This window comes from Octodon degus, unplaced genomic scaffold (genome assembly GCF_000260255.1).
Source record: "Octodon degus isolate 3935 unplaced genomic scaffold, OctDeg1.0 scaffold00170, whole genome shotgun sequence".
In the NCBI taxonomy this organism is placed as follows: domain Eukaryota; kingdom Metazoa; phylum Chordata; class Mammalia; order Rodentia; family Octodontidae; genus Octodon; species Octodon degus.
This window is the reverse complement of record NW_004524746.1, coordinates 4,644,642-4,666,173: the sequence shown is the minus strand read 5'-3', so window position 1 is coordinate 4,666,173 and position 21,532 is coordinate 4,644,642. Positions and strand designations below refer to the sequence as shown.

At 37.5% G+C, this 21,532-nt stretch overlaps 1 protein-coding gene across 1 annotated transcript in view; it reads left to right on the top strand.

The window, feature by feature from the left end:
- The window catches only part of Slc13a1 (solute carrier family 13 member 1), a 117,016-nt gene that overhangs the window by 16,223 nt on the left and 79,261 nt on the right, over window positions 1-21,532 (top strand). Inside the window, exons 2-3 of the mRNA XM_023703423.1 lie at window positions 12,321-12,449; window positions 20,583-20,719. Of these exons, the coding sequence (XP_023559191.1) occupies window positions 12,321-12,449; window positions 20,583-20,719 (266 nt within the window). The remainder of the gene's footprint in view (window positions 1-12,320; window positions 12,450-20,582; window positions 20,720-21,532) is intronic.

Sequence of the window (21,532 nt, the reverse complement as noted above, 5' to 3'; positions counted from 1 at the left end):
TGTGTGTGTGTGTGTCTGTGTGTGTGTGTGTGTGTGTGTGTGTGTGTGTGTGTGTGTGTTTTAGGGAACGGTCTACAGACTGTTCAGGGTTTCACTATGAGATTCAATTCTTAGTGATTCACCTGTTTACAGCCTCCCAAGAGCTGGGATTACAAGTGTGCGTCACCACACCCAGTCTCAATTGCCAGCTCAGAGTGCCCCGGAGGCAGGGCCGGCAGAGCAGGCCTGGGGATCAAACCCCCAGCCCCTGTACCTACTTGCAGGTGCTTTAATCTGCTGAGCTATTTGGCTGGCCCCCATGATAAGTTTTTTAAAAATACTTCGTTTCTTAAAAATAATAAACATGAATACAACTGTGAATCTCATAATAATTTTAGAAACCGCAATGCAATCTCTGTTTTTCAGCCAAATTAATAAAGTTGTAAAGATTAAGAAACTTGTACAATCACTGAGTCCATAAAAGGAAAAGAGTATATGAACAATAATCTGTTTGTGCCAAGCCCAATATGACATTGCTCTTTAACAGCATTTACACGAGGATGTTAGGAGCTGTGCTCAGCTTGCCCGGTTCCTTTGTTCCTGCATTTGGGCCCATATGGGACACTAGATCCCAGAGCATCCTTGACTCACCAAAGACAAATATTATGTCCAAATCATGTGTTCCTTGTTTTAAATTGCTGAGGTTAGTGAAGATTTAAGGAAGCATAACCTGGCTCACTTGACCTGTCTATCATATGCTAAAACATTTCCCAAGTTATTCTGTCACACTACCCTTGGCCCATTGCCAGATCTATAAAATGAGCAAGTTTTATTTCAAAAAATTCCAGATGGTTGGTAAATCAGCTGCCCTAGATTAGCTGGAGGTCATTGTGTGAAATCCCCATCTCTCGCTTGCGAGGTCCTGGAGGCTGCATGTGTGGCTGACTCCAAGGCTAATTCATGGCCTGCATTCTGATTACACTCTCATGAACGGTCAGGTTGAAGAACCAGATCTCTGTGTGAGTGGGATGTGAAAATCGTGTCTCTCAGGCACTGGCTGGATGCAGGGGTTGAGTGAAAAAGAGGCACTTAAAAAGTTCTGGCAATTGGCAGAGTGGGGCCATGAGTTGTACATAGAGTTGTACATAGCTACATATTTAGTTATTGTTCCTTAGCTTTGTATTTGTGCTTCTTCAGAGTCTCCATCTTCCAAGATGAGAGTATTTCAAAGCACTTTAAACTTTGTAGTTAATACAGATTAAGAAATTATGACCATACTAGGGTAGTTATATCATGAACCATACAAAGAGCTTTCCAGGTCCTGTCAGATAATAACAGTGTTTTTCTTTTAGAATGGGTAATTTTTCTTATTTCTTAATTGCCTGTGTTCTCTTCAGAAAATCAGTGTAGTGAATGAGGCCTGTGATTGGTTCTGCTTTTATCATGCTGTGCCATGAGGAGATTGTACTCACATATGAACCAATTCATCAGCCAAATCACTCCCTGATGTCAGTCAGTGTGTCGTTACAAAAATAAGAAACTATATTTTAAAGCAGAATTTATAGTTCAATGCCATCTAGGTCTATAATTTAATAGAAAACCAAGGTGATTTTTAAATATAATTAGCTACTTGTCCTAAGATAACTTGACAGGCAGAACTTTGTAAGGCAGGGATCAATATCCAAATTGCCCAGTCCTGGTGGTACTTGGCTTCTCTAGTTCTTAGCAAGTGCCTTGGCTGGACACAAGTACGTGAGATGACTAAGACAGTTATGTCTAGGATACAGTTAAGTGTGGTTGGAGGGACGGACAGTGCCAGCCAAGGGGAATTTGCCTTTATAGGTAAATATTTCAGTTCCAGTTTTGTTTGTTGCCAAAAATATGAGGGCTCTGGAGGATACATAAAGACATTTGCCCATTGAGGTAAGGACCAAGGTATCTGGGTGCCAGAAAAATAGGAAAGAATAAAAGAAGCAAAGGAAATCTCACACTTAGACTAGACATTGCTTTACATATGGATCAGATAAAGGATTAAGTAGGAAGACCACAGATACAAAAGTAAGAACTTGTGGGATAAAGTTCCCAGCCTCCCTATCCCCCCAAGTAGTTCTGAGATCAGAATCAGGTCAGTGGTTGAGTGAGAAAGAGGAATTTAAAAAGTTAGAAATAAAGGACTGAGGAGTAGTCTTACAGCTGTAAAAGAAAAAGAGCTAAACTCACCACTGCTGCTGGTGTTTCATTGGAAGTTAGCAGTACCCAGTCTCCGACAAGACGACTCTCATGTCAGACCCCTGACACAGTTAGATGGCTGTGTCTGAGGTCCTGGCAGGAAAAGACCTCCAGGTACCCTGATAATACCCATTCTGGATGGGGAAGTAGTAGAGGCAACTGTACAACTACTAAGCAAGCAAGAATGACTATAGAGAGTGAAAGCATGGGAATTAAACAAGTACCACTTAGGAGAAATCAGAAAATAAGGATTCTAGATGAAACAGGATAAGAAAGACTGAAAAAAATAATCAGACATGAAACACTCCTAATACAATGAAAATAACAGGAATATCAGCAACTGTGCAAAGGAAAATATCCACAAAAAGAAAAACATTAGTTTTCAAAATAGAAGTATAAAGCAGGAACAGGTGAATATAAAATGTAACTTATTAGAGGTTCTATAAATGAGAGATAGTCGTGGAAATTAAAAATAAACAGAGGTGTTGTGTTTGAAGTTTCAAATGGCTGTAAAAAATGAATGTATCCAGAGACAACCTTTTTCCTTTGTTTCAGTCCCTATTGCAGATGAGTCTTAGACATCACCTCATTCTCAAGCAGTTTATTATGACCGCACTTATGTATAATCAAGAAAAACGGCAGAAGCAGGTAATATCAGGAGGTGGACACAGTCAGATAGCCAACTGACCAGACAGACTCTGCTAGGAGGTCATTCTTGTAGTCTGGGGGACTGGAGTCTTACGCCCTTTCTTGTACTTGTATTCAGCCTCAGCCACTTAGCAGATGCTTCTAGATCTGTTACCAGGTGTCTCTTGTATAAGGGTGCTTAGGACATGCTTGTAAAGTGAGTTTGTTTTCAACTCTCCTAGGTTGGCTTTTTGTCCTAAAAAACCAGAAACAGATTACAACATACAGCTGACAACAATATCAGCTCTGCAAGATGCATGAGACGAACTTCTGTTTGTTGTTAGTTGTAGTGTCTGTTTTATTATACCAAATCTGACACCCTAACCATGGTGAGACTAATAATTGTGAGACTACTCAAGCTTGAAAATGTATCTTATGACCAGTCAATTATTAATAAATAGCTCCTCTTCAGGAGGGAGAGGAATCACCAAGAACAGTGCCTGGAAGAGAAGTCCCTGAACAGCAGAGCATTCAATGCCCTGGCAGCCAAGGATGCCAACCAAAAGTCTAAGGCAAAGCAAATAGAGAGATTTTTTGATATAGGTAATGATCCAGTGCTTACTAGACTTGGTTTATTTATGGTCAAAGCCTGCCCATGATAGCTGGGGAACATCATTTACCCATCAACAGCAAGAGGCTTTTACCATGGAGCAAACTTGCCAGAAAAGCTGATAGATTGCTAAGAGCTATATGCGGTCTAAGACTGTGAACCCCAACAGCCAATAGGCATCAGTAAAGATCTCAAGACCCATGCTTTTCAGTTGTACATAACAGGATATGTTGTTGGCTCTGCCTAGAAGCTGAGCCCTCTGTAGCTGTTGCTTTCTTTCTCTGATGTAAGAAACATCTATTGATCTCCAAATTAGGGTTTCTAGAATGGCCACTGCAAGTGTCCCTGCTTCACACTGGTGACAGAGGGAAGTGGTAAACATGGCATACTTGTGGGATTTCCAGCCACACTAATGTATATGTCACAGAATCCAAGAAAGAGAAGGTGAGACTGTAGAAAGAGGGGAAGGAGGGACTGGGCCACTGTGATCCTGTGCAGCTGCTTAAGTGAGAGACACCAAACCAGCAAGTCTCTGTGCTCCAGACAGTGTTAGGGCATCCCGTCACAGGGCATATTAGAGTGCTAGTAAGACAGAAATCAGAGCCATCCTCAGAGTGATTTGATAGAAATTGGAACAGTGGGGTTGGTAGAAAAGATAGAGTAGGTCCAAAATTGAACTGAACAATTAGAAAAGATAATGACAGTGAGCTCAGATGGATCTGGGGCAGATTGATGCACCAATGGTGACGGAAGATTGATTGACAGTAACCAGGTGCCATGGCTTGAATATGGACAGTGTTTGTTCTCCAAGGTGTCATGTGTCGGAAGCTGAGTCTCTGAGTGTCATGATAGGTGTTGTGATATTAAGAGATGATACAATCTTTAAGAATTAGAACCTATCAAGGAAATAAACAGGTCATTAAGGACACTACCTTCTGGTAGTACCATATATTGGTGAGATCCTAATTAGTTACCTAGAAAGTTGTTTTACAAAGAGCAACATTAGCCCCTCTCTGTGATGCCTTCTGTCAGGAAGCTCTCACTGAGCTCAAACAAAAAGACCTACCTGAAAGGCCCACGTCAGCCTCCAAAACTGTGAGATCTATAAACCTCTTTCCTTGACACAGGACACAATTCAGGTGTTTTGCTGTAACAATAGAAAGCAGAACAATGGAGCAGGGCTCTACTATAGAAAGGAGAGTGACCAGATCAGGGTTAGGGGTGGGGTAGGGGTAGCATGTCAAGAAGGCGTGGTCACATTAAATTGTGATTATAAATTAAGAAAAAGATCAACAGGATGAACACTACCAAGAAAATTTTGGAAAAATATAACAAAGATGATAAACAACTTTCCACATAAATCACAAGACTTACCAAATAACTCTAGAAATTAAAATACTGGTAATACTGCAAGAAATGTTTCTTGCAAAGGTAGCTGTAGGGGATGGGGAGGATTGCTTCACGTTTCTAGCCCACTGTAAATTAGTGCAGCTAAGGCAGGAGGATCACAAGTTCAAGCCCAGCCTGCATGACTTAGTGACTTAGTGAAACTCTGTATAAAAGTTAAAAACATAAAATAAAATGACTGGGAATAGTTTGTTGGGAAAACCCCAGGTTTAATCCTTAGAACCAAAAAAATTTATACAACTAGCTTGGACATAAATTATGCAATAATAAAGTTCAAAAGACACTTCCACTCAGATTTTGCCACTGTTTTCTATAGTAACATAGAACATCTTTTTACTATATTTACATGGAGTTAGGTTTTTAAAAAAGATAGTTGTAGCTGTGTAATATTGACAATTGCCAAAGTGAGGAAAATAAGTATCAGCAGAAATACAGCCAAATGAATTCTAATATGCTCATGAATAAAAATACTATATTCTCTTACAATGAATTAACAGCAGTTATGCGTGTTTCAGCATCAATACATTTGAAACATGTATTGTATTCAGTGAAAAAACAAGTTATAGTATAACACGTAAGGATATATTATTGAGTTTTAAATTTTTATCTTTTTTATTAAGATATCAAAGTTTGTTTGTGGCAAAAACTATACAACACAGATGGAGAGAATGTAAATCACATTGTGGACCAGTGGTAATGAAGCCTTTAAAGACAGGTGCCAAAATTGGAACTCTAAGCCTCCATATTTATTGATAAGTGGTAACACTGCAATCAAACCTGAATACTCAGGTTTTAGTTTAGAGGATTAACTCATACATGAAGGCTGTGCCTTCCCAGGAAAGCAAATAACCTATGTGCCATAAATTCACCACTACTGCTCTAAACACTTGTTAACTTTGGGGCTGCCCAGATGGAAAGGACAGAGAGAAATGACATCAGTCCTTTACTAGAATGTTTTACTTATTTAAAAAATTTAAACACATGTGGCAAAATGTCAACATTTGTTCAGTATAATGTATACAAATATGTTTTTATACCTGTTTTTTATTTTTTACCTGTTCTAAATATTTCATAATTTTGGAAACTCTTTTAAACCATGTACTGGGGCTGGTGAGATGGTTCAGTGGTCTAAAGCACCTACTTAGAACAAGCTTAGCAAATCAGAGGGACCGCGGTTCAGTCCCCCAGCACCACATGCCAGCCAGCCCCGCCCCCTGGTGGGCTGAGCTGGCCACACACACACACACACACAAATAAATTTAAAAAATAAATAAATAAACCATGTACTGCATTTAATCCTTTCATATCTGATTTGAGTACTTTAATATTTTTAATATATAAGATATGCCAATAATAGCACCACTATTTGGTTATATGCAACCACCTTCCTGCAATAGGAAAGTGCAAGATGGCTAATCAGGAGTCAGGGAAACACAACATGCAAATGAAACAAGCCGTGCGATTGAATTATACCGCAGGTGAGATGATTTAATACAAGCCCTCATATCATCTTTATTCTGCTAAACTGCCCCTGCCTAATTGAGTGTGGTTTGTTTGTTGAACTTCATGGTATATTTTTGAAAGAGAAAGGCGTATAGAGATTTTAGAACAGATAATGGGTATGCTAATTCTTCGTTTTTCTGAGCTACAGTTTTTCCATCTTGCTTTTCATTCTCCTCTTCCTCCTCCTCTTCTTTTCCCTCTTCATCCTCCTCTTTCATTTCACATACAGTATTTTGAGAAGGAATAATAATTTTTAAATGCTTTTAGTAAGGCCTACATTAGTCATAACTCCATTTCCTCTTTTTATATTTTCCTTATACATAAACAAGATAAAATAGGCACTACTTTTATTTATTAATGTTATAATCTTTCTGTTATTAATTTAATAATTTATAATATTAAAATACTTTGCTATCTCTGACAGAAATTGAAAAATATGTGCTTGTAAAGTTTCAGAGTTAATTATAAAAATGATATAAAATTCATCTGTTACTTCTACAAACCTTGGGTGGATTGAAAAGGGAAGAAGATTCAGTCACTATTTCTTGACACATAGATCTCTTTTGTTACCCTCCTCTTTTATCATTGCTCATACGTGGTAAGAGGAGAGTGCTGATGGACAACAGTGAGTGTGATGGTGCGTGGCATTTCTGATTTAGTAGTAAAGAATCCATTAAGTCTACAAAGACACAAGTAAAAAAAAATAGAGAAAAGATCAATGTAAAAATAGTGGGCATAGCTTGAAATGTTACGTCATGTTAATTATTCCTAGTGACAGAATGGAGCCCATGGTATGGAAAAATATGTGAATGTTTAAATGAAATATTTATTACAATAAAAACACATTGCCCTTGCCTCGATCAAAATAGTTCCCGTGCTTCCAACACACTTATCCTACCACCGCTGCTACTTTCAGAAGTAGTTTGTGTCCTTAGGAGGTGTGATAAAAATACAGTGACTGCTACTGCCAAGTGTCCTCCAACAGAAAGATAGGCCTGTATAAACGTTACGGTGTGTTTGCAACCAAATTAGCCAACAGATCTGGCAGAGAGAAACTTCTGGCTCTGTCCAAATTCAAAGTGACTGTGAAAGGTAAACATTTGGAATTGATTTAAACCATCAAGACAGCCACAAAAATGCAACTAAAGACATCAAAGATGACTTTGAGAACAACTTCAGGAAATAGAAAGGATTATGGAATAAGGATTTTTGAAGTGAAAGGATGTGTTATTATGGGAATTAATGGTAATATGTCTTTTGCTGCAACATTTTTGTTAATTTAAACACTTAACACATATTTCAATCTTGACTATTATATTATATTACATTGTATTATATTTACTGGTAATTGTTTTCTGTACATACGGGTTACATTCATCATGGTGAGATGTTACAGGTATATAAAAGTCTTAATTGGTTTCATTTCCGTTGCTATGTCTCATCCCTCCACCTGTGATTTTCTTTCCCAACTGCAAAAGTTTCTACCAAAAACTTGGTTCTAGAAATCAAATGCCCAGCATCTTTCTGAGTGGTTGCAAAGTTGAATAACTTCTGAATTTTCTTCTGCACCAGAAGAAACTGCTCACCAAAAATTATTCTCCTTCATATTAGATTTTGGAATGAATGTGAATAACAAGTGATTGTTTTCCTCTACCTTTTCTCCTTTCTTCTTTAAGAAAAGTGTTCATAACTATTTGACTTCAAAGTGGTCAACTGCTCCATGTATTTTAATTTGATATTCTTAACATAAAATACTTTGCATTATGCTTGGCTTAAATTTCTGTTATTGGACACTTGCATAGTGTTGAAGAGAAAAAATTTTTCTGCTCACAACCACTAAAAAGATCCCACAAAAAGAGAGCAGAATCAAAAGCAGGAGTATTCCTGTGTTGGGTCCATTGGTAGAGTGCATGTATAATTATCAGCTAAAGATGAAAAGGCACTGCTAATTAGAAGAATACCTGCCCGATAGGTGTACACCAGCACTGCACTGACAGATGGGAGAAGGTGACTGCCCTGCCCATTAAGGAACAGTGACAATTAAAAGCTTCACGTACACCCCAAAACCAAAATTGCTAAGAGCACTGTTGAGAAAAAAGAATAAAATTGAAAATTCAAATATATGCTCCTTGATTCAAAATATGCTCCAAAATATTAGTAATTAAAATAGCATGCTCCTGGTAGAAAAACAGACCCAAAGGCCAATGCAGTGAAACAAATCTCAAGATAAATTCATGCATTTCCAACAATTGGATTCTTAACAAAATTTCCAACAACACACATGAAATAAGTTCGGTATTTTTAATAAGTGGTGTTAGGAAAACTAGATGTCTACAGGCAAAATAATAAAATAAAACCTTTATCCCACATAGAACATGAGGGTGTGAAGAAAAAGGAATCCATGAACAATTTTTTTTTTTCTTCTCATTACCGGGGATTGAACTTGGGACCTCGCACTTGCCAGGCAGGTGCTTAAGCCACTGAGCTATCTGCCCCGCTGTACCATGAACACTTTTGCTGGGAATGTAAATTAGTAGGGCCATCATAGAAAACACTATAGAATTTTTTAAAAATTAAAAATAGAATCACCAGAAGATCCTACAGTCTCCTTACTTAGTATATATACAAAAATAAGAAAATAGCATATAAAAAGTGCACAGAGTACTATTTATCTATAAAATTCCTACATTTACAACAGAGTGGATAAATCCAAAGGGTATTATATTAAGTGAAATAAGCCAGTCAACAAGGAGACAAACATCACATGATCCCATTTATCTGCGGCATTTCAGAAAAGTGAGATCATAGACATAGAGGACAGTTTGGTGCCACATCAGGAGGTAATGCCTGTCTGAAGGAGGGGGAGCAGAAGGAGCATGACCCAGAAAGGCACATTCTCATGTTCAGGTCCATCGTCTCTCTGCCTTCTGGCTCCCACTGGGACAAGCAGCTTTCTGTGTCATTTCCTTCCACATCCCACGTCTGCTTTGGAGACATTAGTCATGGACTGAGTCCTCTGAAACTGTGAACCAAAATAAGCATGTTTAAAAATTATGGGCATGAAGTATTTTGTTCCAGTGACAGAAAAGTGATTGTTACCAAGATGGTGCAGATATTGTGCTTGAGCCAGCTACAATGATAATGCTCTGAACTCATACACAAAATATGAAATATATGTATTTTGGACAGCTCCATGGACACGACATGAATTTAATCTGAACACTGAAATTCAGACAAGATTTTCAAATAGGTTATAAATTCAGGGAATTGGCTTGAACAGAAGGTCATTACTTGGAAGCAGTATTTTGGACCCAAAATTAAAGATTGGAGAGAAGGTCTAAGTAAGCGTGTGTGCCCAGGCTTCTCCAACCTTGACCTAGATGAGAATCACTTGGAAAGCTGCAAAGGGCTAATCTCAACTCACTGCATTTAGGAGAGGACCTGACACTCTGCATTTCTCAGAGACTTTCAGACAACGCTGATATTGCTAGATCAGGGACCACATGAAGGTAGGCAGGGAAATCCAGTGAGCACTCAGTGTTGATCCTGGGATGGGAAGCAAGGTTTGAATAGGCAGGAAATATTTTTCTATCAAAGGTTTCATCCTAATGTGGACAACCAGGTAAGGGAGTGAGTGCAGTGGTGTGGTGGTGCTTTGTGTAACTCGCGTGTATATGTAAGTTCTCTTTGAGTTTGGAAAATTGTTACCATGGAACAATATAATATCAAGATTACAGAATTCCTCAGTTTGTTTTAAGGAAAAGCCAGAAATTTACTTCATGTTAAATGTGATATCTACTTGTTTGTAAATTCTGACTCAAATTACAGAGAGAGAGAGAGAGAGAGAGAGAGAGAGAGAGAGAGAGAGAGAAGACAGTGTGAATCAAAGCAAACTGAATTTCCTTTGTAAAGTTGCAAATTCTTTCATCCAAGTAGTGGGTTAAGGAGTTCACAATATGGCCTCAAGAAGACAGAAATTAGCACTTAAGGGATGCTTATTTGTTTATTCCTGGATAAATGCTATGAATTAGACTTAAATAAAGCAAGGTTGTTTTTACAACTGGTAGCCATTGACTCTAGACTGTTTCCAGCTAAGGCTAGACTAGTTAATAGGCATTTTTGAGTTAATAGTAAGTTAGACAAGTTTAGACAAGCTAATAATTGAATATTTAAAATTTTTCTTGTTATTGCCACCAAAACTGTTCCATCTTAACAGATTAAAGATAAAGTAGCTATCCAGCTAAAGAAGACTTATGCTAATATGAAATTTCAACTCTTAAGATCATAGTATTGTATGTAATGATCAGACTTAGCCAGTGCCATGCATTTCCTGTTTTAGTAGACAGTTATAGATTGGTGCTCCGTGTAATTCTCTGGGTAATCAACCCTTTGATCTGGTTTATTCAAGGGAGTCACAAAGTCAAAATGGATTCTTGAGAAGTGGTCTGGTTTTAGAACACCCTTGCCTGCAGTACAGGAGTTGAATGGGCACAGGAAAGATTAACAGGTACAGTGACAGGTGAAGAAGCAAGACCAGCAGACTGGCTGGTTGTAATTAATTAGGGAGCAAGATTGCAAAAAAAAAAAAAAAAGTTTAGTTTGGTCTTGGATACCCAGGCTCTTGAAAGTATGAGAGAAAACATGAAGGTAAGAAAGAAATTATGGGTTATCCATGAGTCCTCATTGCCAGGAAATACACAGCCTTTCTTCTACACTGGCATTTTAAATTAAAGTACTATTCACAAATTCTCTCTAGAGCAGTTTAAGAAGACACAGTCAAGGCTCAGCTTTGTTTCTTGTTTTTATTGTTTGTCAAGACTATAGAGGCAGACTCTGTAAGAAGCTGTCAACATCAAAACACCTTTATTTTTTTTCCTTTAAAAATGTAGCACAGTAAATTTATGACATAATCTTGATTTATTAAAGATCCTTAGAAATCTACCAGAGATGTAGGGATGTTGGAGAGCAAAAACCAAGCGCAAAGGACTCACTCTCAAGTAGGTGAAGCAGACAGCTGAGATGGAAATCACAGAGCCTTAAAAAACAACCTCCTTAACCCCCAAAAGACAGGTTTTGTAAATTTTCAAATACAGCTCAGAATTTGGAGAGAAGGCTGGGAATATAGCTAGTGGTATGGAGCCTGGAAGGCACAAGGTTCTGAGTTATGTAATAGGGACTAAATTTATTGATCACAGTACATTTCAATTGATATCAAATTATGTAAGTCACATATAATGTCTTAATTATTTTTTATCAGGGACATAAAACATGAGCCTACAGTTCTGTACTGTAACAGGTTATAGAGTAACAGGTAAGAATCACACTCTTGATGAGTCCTGCCATGCTCCCCCAGGAACTCAGCAGTCTTTCTCGAAAGGCAAGGCACAAGAATCCATAACCTTCAGGAGCATGTCACTTAGAAGCTGTCTCAGGCTCTTCCACAGTGCTTAATTTATCAATGCCCTTCCAGGGAGATAAATTAGGGCAAAGGTTTTCTGCCAGCCAGATTTCCCACTTTTAGTTAGAAAGCCAGGAGGGCAGGTGTGCATGAATCCCACCCAAGCAGCCGTCAAGAAATTAGACAGTAGTGCCTCGGCTCCAAGGTGAAAGGCTACGCACAGGCTTGTTTAAGCCCACCACCACCAGTGCACATAGGGAGTTAATGTAGCTAAGGACAAATATTCACATGCACTAATATGAGCAAAGAAAATTGACAACACTAACCTGTTTAGAAAGCAATGGGAAGAAATACAATAAATGAAGATTTTTGGTTTTCATGCTCATTGAACTGTATCTCCTGGAATCTCTGAAAGCGACTACTTGCTGGCGACTCAAAACAGAGTGCCTCAGAGCTTCTGTCTTGCTCACGATGACATGACCACAGTCAGAAATGTGATTGTGATTTGGTCCATAATCTTCCCCAGCCTCATTACTTGACCTTGTGCTTTGGCTTTTCTCTTTCTAGGAAGCGGAATGTGCCTACGTACTCATTGTTGTTGCCATCCTGTGGGTGACCGAGGCTTTGCCTCTGTCAGTAACTGCTTTGCTGCCCGGGTTAATGTTCCCTATATTGGGGATCCTGCCTTCTACACATGTAAGTTCTCCTGAAAAAGTTGTCATAATTAGATTCCTTGTTTTGTTCTGTGATCCCCTTAGAGAAAGTTGTTTTTTAAAGAGGCAATAATCCTGTGAGGTTTCCCCAGAAGTCTCCTGAATTTCAAGTTGTTCCTTCCCTCCTGGTGTCTGCATGTATACTGCCCTTCTGGAAAAAAACACAGGTTGCCACTTTTGAGTATGTGATCCTGTCAGAAAAAATGTGTCCCATCTCCTTTTTGTTGACATCTATGACCGATGCTTCACTCCCAACAAAAGGCTTATCTCATTCATGTCCTTTAGAACATTTTTCTATTCACCAGACCTTAGTTTCACAGTGGTAGAAAAACAATTTTCATTCCTAATGAAGAAAAAGCTTCCCTGTTTTCCTTGCCAGAAACCTGCCATTTCGAAAGATAAAGCCAAATTAACTTTCACGTGTTCTTCTATTTTGTTCTTGCTGGGAGGAATTTATTCATGTTGAGAGCTGTTTCTTACCTTCATACAATCTAAGGGCACCCATCCGAAGGAAATGGATTTAGTTCCCATTAAGAGCATAAAATGGACTGAAATCAGAGAATCTCTCTCTTGTCTTCAGCCCCAGCAAACAATGGCTGCCTAACAGCAGCTGAAACATTCTGAAGAAAGATATCAAGTTCAAGCTGCCAGTCAGTGCAGTTTGTCACCTTTGGACTTTTCCATATAGATGCAGCTCTACTGTCTTAGGGCTCACCTGTCTTTACCATGGGTAGAGAATTTCCTTAATTAGCTCTTGATTCCAGTTCTTTCCATGAGAGAAGTGCTTCCTTCCTTACGGTCATGTCATTCTTTCCAGTTGTAAAACTCAAATCTTCCTTGTTTTCTGCCCCTTTCAGCTCTTCTTTCTCACTGCATTTCTCCTCTCTTCCTAACTGGGACTCTTTTCTCTGTAAATAACATGGACTTGGAAGAAAGCATGGCCAAGGCTATAGTTCAGTTTCTGAACCCCTCAGGCTGACATTCTAATGACATGGAATCTCTGATAAAGAATCTAAATTTTTCACATGCTCCAGAGTATGACCTCTGCGCTCCAGGGGCGCCTGACTACAGGCAGCAAATCTGAATGTGAGCATGATATTCCTGATGGCTGCTAGGAATGCCTTCCCAAGAATGCTCTAGCCCCAGCAGTGCCAACACCTAACAAATTTCAGTCAGAGACTCTTACGTTTCAGAGGGAGTTCTCTTAGATCAATCCTCACCTGGAGCAGAATCCTCTTCACAATATCTCTCTGACAGATGCTGTCATTCACTGATTAAGTGTTGTGATCTTTTCACAACCCACAAAGAAAATCATAAAATCACCTCATTTTGAATAATTTATTTTTTCAAACAATTTAGCGTTACTGAGCCCAATCTGAAGTTCAGGCACTTTGACTCATGACCATTTCACCTCGTATCTAGGATTCTCCAACACGATCCTGTTGTTTGGATCTTCTAAATTAATATGATCTCCTCCTTGTGTTCCTACTTCTAGTCTTTTTGATTTCTAGACCTCAGTTTCCCATCTTCTAACCCACTACCTCCAGTTCCATCACCAGCAATATCTTTTTTCTCTTTCTAGGACAAACTTTAGTTTGTGAGAAGGACTTAAGTATTGTTAGTTCATGTGAGTAAATGATGATGCATATTAAAACCTTGATATATTTTAGTTAATATTATTAATATTTTTTATTGACAGAAGTGGGTAGATCTCTCCTTAAACATTCAGAGTATTGTGAAGGTAAAAATCCCTATCACTTCCACTCTGGTATGTTAGTCTAAATTTGTTTTATATCTTATGTGAATTTCTGTACATAAGGCTCTTAAGTAAAATTTACATGAATTCAAAATGCTTAAGCTAGGACTTTTAGTAGACAAAACTTTGCTTTAGTCTTTTCATCCTTTTCCTGGAGAGGGCAACTAGCCTTTAAAATTTATGAATAGCTTACCAAAACTACACTGTATTTTGAAAAGGGCTAAATGTTTAGTAAGAAACCTTAATTGCGTATTTATCACTTACATAATCCTTATCACATCACTTAATAACAATTTTATCATTTGACAAGTAGAACTTGATAAAGCCACCAAACTCAAGGCTTTTGTAACAAAGATTAAGTAATATAATGTAAAACACTGATATAAACAATGGTGTAGCATTCTTTTTTTTTAATTATTTATTTGTGTGTGTGTGTGTGTGTGTGTGTGTGTGACCATCTCAACCCACCAGGGCTGGCTGGCATGTGGTGCTGGGGGATTGAACTGCGGTCCCTGTGCTTTGCTAAGCTTGTTCTAAGTAGGTGATTTAGAACCACTGAGCCATCTCACCAGCCCTGGTGTAGCATTCTTACACATTTTAATATTCATAGTTTCAAGAGTATTAACCCATCTTTCTAACCTTCCTGCAGCATCTGGAATATCAAGTGTGTCATTCAACACTACAATATTACAATATAACAATACTAAAATATTATGATGCTATGATGTTACAATGCTTTATAAATATCCTCATCTAAATTCATAGACCTAAGAACCTCTGTTTTTGGCTCCAATAGTTCTCATTTTGCTTTATCTATTTATTAACCCAATGCAACAAGCTTTTATATTGCTGAACACATTTCTGTGCTTGGGGAATATCAACATTTGAAATTTTCCCATATATGTTGAATTAAACTTGATATGCTAAGTATTTAGACTGCCTAATTTGATATTTTAAAGCCAAATATCAATATTATTAATCAATATCATATATTATTAAAATATCTATGATAAATATTCTTATTAAAATTTTACTTATAAGTTATATATGTGTGAAAATGTACACATATATATGTTACAATATATGCCTGTTTGGTCATTCACTGAATATGTGATAAGACTTGATGGACACTTGGGAAAATATCAGTGAATTTAAAAGAGACAAAGGTACCCAATCTTCTAAAGAGACAGACACAGTACACAATGCATCTGATAAATAGATGAATTAAACAGAAAGTTACAAAGAGGTGATTGGTGCTTTGCTATGAAATAGGTTAATGGGGGCAAGAGAGGGTAATGGTTTGTCAGGTTTGATGGCACTGACATAGTGATACCTGAACAAAGATTTCCTAGAAAGGAGGGAGTTACCCATTTGCATGTCTTGAAAGTGACAATTACAGTAAGGTGAACACCCAGTACAAAGGGCTTATGGCATGTCCAGGGCTTCAGAGTGGCCAGAGCAGGGCAATAAATCAAAAGTGATACAAGGTGATGCTATAAAAGTAATGTGAGGACAGATGAGACTATGTAGGACCGCAGCAGGCTCTTGTAAAACTCAAGTAGAACCCTTGGGGAACTTGAGTAGCAGAAGGATACAATTGATCTGACTTTTACTGTAAAAGAATAACTGTAAAAGAATATGTGCCACTATATTGAAAAACTAAGTAGAAAGGTGACAGCAGGTTACCGCAACCCAAGTAAGAGACAGGGAGAATCCAGACCAGAACAGTAATAAAGATACTGAATGTGATGTTGATCAATTTTGGAAGTAAAACCAATGAGCTTTCCTGATTGATTGAATGTGGCATATGACTGAGAAGATATTTGAGGATATCTAGTTCTTTGATCTTCAGACTATAAAAAGAAGAATTGTCATCAATTAATTCAAAAAGAAAGAGTTATTGAGTTGAGGAGGACAGGAGAGGTAGTGGGAGCAAGGGATTTTTCTATGTACATAAGCAGAATGGTTTGGACAACTGTACTATGCATTTTCTGCTGGTCTAGGGAAAGAAACATTTAATGCTTTAATTTTTTTGGTCTCCTTTTTTTTAATTGTTTCTCCTTTTTGTCTTCCTAATTTCTTCCATTTTTCTTTCTTCTTCCTACTTTACATGCATATATCTGGTGATATGAATAACTGGTCGGAAGACAGCACTATGTATTACAACAGATACTGTGAAATTCATATTATTTGATTAAGTGAAAATCTGTATCATTTGTAATTTTCTCTGTTTTAATTCTAATTTGTACTCTTTTAAAAAATCTTGCCTGTACTATGTTGGAAAATTTACTAAAGACAGCAAAATTAGAAAACTATATTAACCTATGTCAGTGATACCTAAAGTCATCAATATTTCCTGTAACTTTGAATATTATTCTGCTCATTTTTGTCCAAATTATTGACATTAGTTTGAGGCACCTAACTTCTTTTTCTCATTAGGAAATTGCTTTATTTAATAACAATAATAATAATAAAATAAATTGAACATCCAAAAAATATGGGCACGGCATATCTCTTGTAAGAAGAGTGCTAACACCTGCAGTTCAGTGCTGGACAAATTTTAAATAACTACTGCACAAGTGAAGATGCTGAATAGGCAGATGGATCTATCTGATCAACAGTTCAGAGTTCATGAAGGATGGCTCATCTGGAAATGTCAGATCTTACAGTCCTCAGCATATTGATGGTATTTAAAGCTTTATAACTGGAAAATGCTTGAGGAATGAGTGAAGATAGAGTACAAAGAACAGAGCTGCGGATAACTACAACATTAATAAGTTAGTGAGAAGAGAAAGTACCAGCCAAGGATATTAAGAAAAGATGGTTAATAAGGCAGGAAGAAGACCAGAAATGCTTAGGGCCCTGACATCCATGTGAAGAAAATGTTTTATGGGTGAAACAAGATTTTGCTTGTCAAACTTGCTGATGAGTCAGTTAATATAAAAACTAGAAACTTGATAATTAGATTTAACACAACAACTTACATAAACCTGTAAAAGTGCTATTATAATCATGTACACTATAACTAACAGCTTACATTTGCAGAAACCTTATCTCATTTAATTCACAAGCTTGATGTGAGGTATATGCAAGTTTTACAGCTGCTTATTGATTTGCACAAAGGTTGCTCAATTGGTGGATTATATAACTAACTCCAGGGCTCTGATTGCAAAAGTTCATGTATTTCTTATGAAATCACACTTGGAGAGAGAAATATAATTACTTTGATCTTACAGGTAGATTTTAAGTCTCATTATAGATTTAATTTAATGTATCAACTCGTTTAAAAAAATAGTTGTATTTATCTGTGTCATTTATAACCAACAGCACCACCTTCTTCCATTACCCTCCTAGGCAACCCATCCTCCACTCATCTTATTTCCATGCTGGGACAAAGTATCTCCATACCTAACACACAAAAGAAAAGGTTCATTTTGGTGCTGTTTCTGAGATTTCAGTCCACAATCAGCTGGGCTCTAGGTAAAAAATGTCACAGCAGAAGGTCATTGTGAAACAAAGCTCACTTAATGGCAGCCTAGAAGAGACAGGTAAAGAGGCAGAGAGAAGGAGGCTTGGAATGTGATGAAATTCTCCAAGTCCCCCCAGCCCAATCAGACATACTCCCAGGTGTGCTCCACTAGTCTCCTAGGTTTCTCTCAGCATGGAGTGTGAGAGAAACCATATGGCCCAGAAAGTGTAGAATACTTCCTGTAGTCTTTACACGAGTCTGATACTTCGTCATATAACCTAAACAGATCACAGTAGGAACTCCTCAGGACCTTGAATTTATTCCTGTGTTTAGATCACTTACTAATAAGTAGAATCCTCATACCAGCAAAACACTCCAGTCCATGCCTGAAAATGTAGACAGTACTGAGTCCTATATGAACCTTGTTTCTTTCCTAGTTGTCCTGTACATTACTATATATTTCCACAGTTCAGCTGTCCTTCAGTGATTTTCCATGGTACCTCCTCTGAATTAGTATTCTTGTGCTTTGAGGCCACTTTTAAGTAAACTAAGGATTACTTGAACATAAGTTCTGTGGCACTATAGTGGCTGATATGGTAACTGAGAAGGATACTATATAAGTGACTAGCGTGTGGGTGGTGTATACACTGTGGATACACTGGGCAAAGGGGCAATGCACATCCTGGGCATGAGGTTTTATCATAACAGCTAGAATGGCATGAAACATTTAAATTATTTATATTTTCCACTTAATGTGTTTTGACCACATTTGATTGGATGGCTAAAACCATAGAAAGTGAAACTGTTGTAAATGTGGGCTATAATAATAGCTTCTTCTGAGTCTTTGTGTGCATTTTAGAAGTAATTCTATATTTGGTCTCATTTAATCTTCATAGTGTTCGTAAAATGAGGTCAGTGAATTAGTCAACTCAGACTATTAAAATGAATGTATTTAAATGGGTAATTCATAAACAACAGAAATTTAATGCTCTTAGCTCGGAGAAATTCAGCAACAAGGTGCCCATAGGTTTCATGTCTTTAAGGGCTCACTTTATAAGCCATAGACATTACTTTGTTGTTGTATCTTGATGTGGTCAAAGAAACAAGGGAGCGCTCTCAAATTTCTTTTTAAGAGAGTGGAGATGATAATAGGTTCAAGTTAGATTTCGAAGAATAACTTTTATGGTAAAGGAGCACCAACATTCAGACCATAGCAGTGAGTCAGTTGTATTCCCATGATCAAAATTCTAAAAGACATAAAGGAAGAGAAAAGTTCAGATATCGATTTACTTTTCAAAAGTCAGCTTGAGTATCGTATCTCGTAAAAAGACCTCCCAATTACGTAGGAAAATGTGGTCACTTACTCCCCTCCCTCTGTATGGGAGATTTCTCTCCTTTGCCCTATATACTTTACTGACCTTTCTGTTAACTCAGTTTTCCTTGTCTAGTAACAGAAACTTCTTGACTCATGATCTGTTACTTAAAAATCTACTGAATGCATATATGTGCTGGACAGGTGTTAAATCCATAAATATAAGGATAAATGAGACACATCCTGCCTACTTGATCAGGACTTGATTCAAATCTGTCATTGCCACTCTGCCACAGGCCATTAAAAATAAATCTTGTTTGATGCATGGAGAAATTAAGCCATAGGAGCACTTTTCTAAAGTTATTCAAATACAGTACTATCAGCACTCTTCTTTTTCCCTCTATATGTTTTGTTAAAAGTATTATTTCTGGCTGAGAATATAGAACACTATTTTCATTTGTACTTAGCATATCTACATGTCTTTCGAGAAAGCAGAAAGATTACTGCTCAGCTATAAAAAAGGATAAATCTGAAGCTTTTATTGGTAAATGGATGCAACCAGAGGACCACAGTCTTAAGTGAAGTAAATCAGACTCACATGTGCAAACATTATATTATCTCGCTATTGTAAGAACCTGAAACAATAAATAACATATAAAAGCTACAATAGATACCATGAAAAGAGAAAGAACTGGTTCAAAAGGAAGGACTTAAAGAGATGAGGAAGACAAGAAATGGTGGGGAAAAGAGAAATATCTATGTATGCACACAGAATGGCTTAGGTAACGGTACTGTGGATCTCTGCTGGCCTACCAGGAGCAGTCAATGCTTAATTTCTTTTCCTGTCTTCTGATTTTTTTTTTTTTTTTTGGTAATTAGGACAGGGTCTACAGGGTCTCACTACACAGATCAGAGTTGTAGTGATTCTCCTGTCTTTAGCCTCCCAAGTGCTGGGATTACAGATGCGAACTACCAAGCCCAGACTCAATCACCATGTCAGCGCGCGCCAGGGGCGGGGCCGGCCCAGCACGCCAGGGATAGAACTCCAGTCCTTGAGCTCTGCCTAAGCAGGCACTTTAATCCTCTGGGCTATCTGGCTAGCACTTCTTCTTAATTTCTTATAAATTTTATTTCTTTTTCCAATTTTGCATGCATATATCTGGTAATCTAAACAACTAAGTTGAAGGCAACACTGTGTAATACAATAGCTACTAAAGGGGATACAGAAGAATGTCCATTTCGTATCTGTGTATTCAAAGTGGTTAGGATAAATATATAGTTACATTCTCTTAATGAATACAGCAATTTGCTCTAATGGTGTTTGTAAATAGGATATCATGTCCGCCTCTTGTACAGCAATTAACCACTACGAGGAATGTATGCAATGTGTGAATTATTGAAACTGTCCTACCAATTTGATTTGAAACTGTCTCATTGCTATTTGTTTCTCAATAAAATTATGGAAAAAAAAGCAGAAAGATAATGTAGCTGAAGGTAAGAGGACAGCCTAACAATGCCTTTCTTGTGCCTTTCTTTCCCCTACCAACATGAATAATTATGGGTTTAATTGTGAATTCAGGTGGCATCCACTTATTTCAAAGATTTTCACCTGCTGTTGATTGGAGTCATCTGCTTAGCAACCTCCATAGAAAAATGGAACTTGCACAGGAGGATTGCTCTCAGGATGGTGATGATGGTGGGCGTGAACCCAGCATGGTGAGTGTTCTTTATTTCCGGCTTCCAGTTTACATTCTGAACGGACCATTTTTGTGCAGAACAAACAGCCAAATAGATAATGCTGTCCAGGAAATCACCTGTACACAAGTATAATTTGTGAGTTTTTCTTCTTCCTTAAATGTGAAAGCGACATAAAGTATGCTCAAACTGTAGGAAAAAAACAATTTTCCTTTCACTGCACATCTAATTACAGGGAGATTAAAATAAGTGCACACAACTCTCTCACCTCTAATGTTCCATTCCAGTCAAAGATCAGAGAAATCTTCAACCTCAACAGACAAGATTGATAGACTTCAGAGCAGATTTCATTTCTGTCTTGTTTATTTGGCTGATTACACATTCAAAGCTTGTTTGTGAGCCTCCTTTATCAACAGGGAGGATGTTACAAACCAAACAGAAAGACATTACTGACAAAATACAAATGTGTGCAGATAAATTCCAAGGTGAACATTTTTCTTTTTAAATCACGTATTGCAAAGTAAAACAATCAGTTAAGAACTTTCATCTACAGAGTGCAAAATCACTCATTAGATTCACTGAAATAAATCCTTTTATCATTAAGCTAATGGAATGTTTTGGGTTTACTCCACATATTTTTTAAGAATGTGAATGTAAGCTAAAGAAAATTTCCAGTTTCATAATTATTTGCATAATGCTATTTAGCTTTAAAGCCTTACACAGTTTTTCCCTGTTCATCTTTCTTTGGAAAATAAGAAAATTTTATTGACTTGTGTTATATAATTCTAGAGCATGGTCCCACCCACATTTATCATGTATAGAAAGAAATGTTTT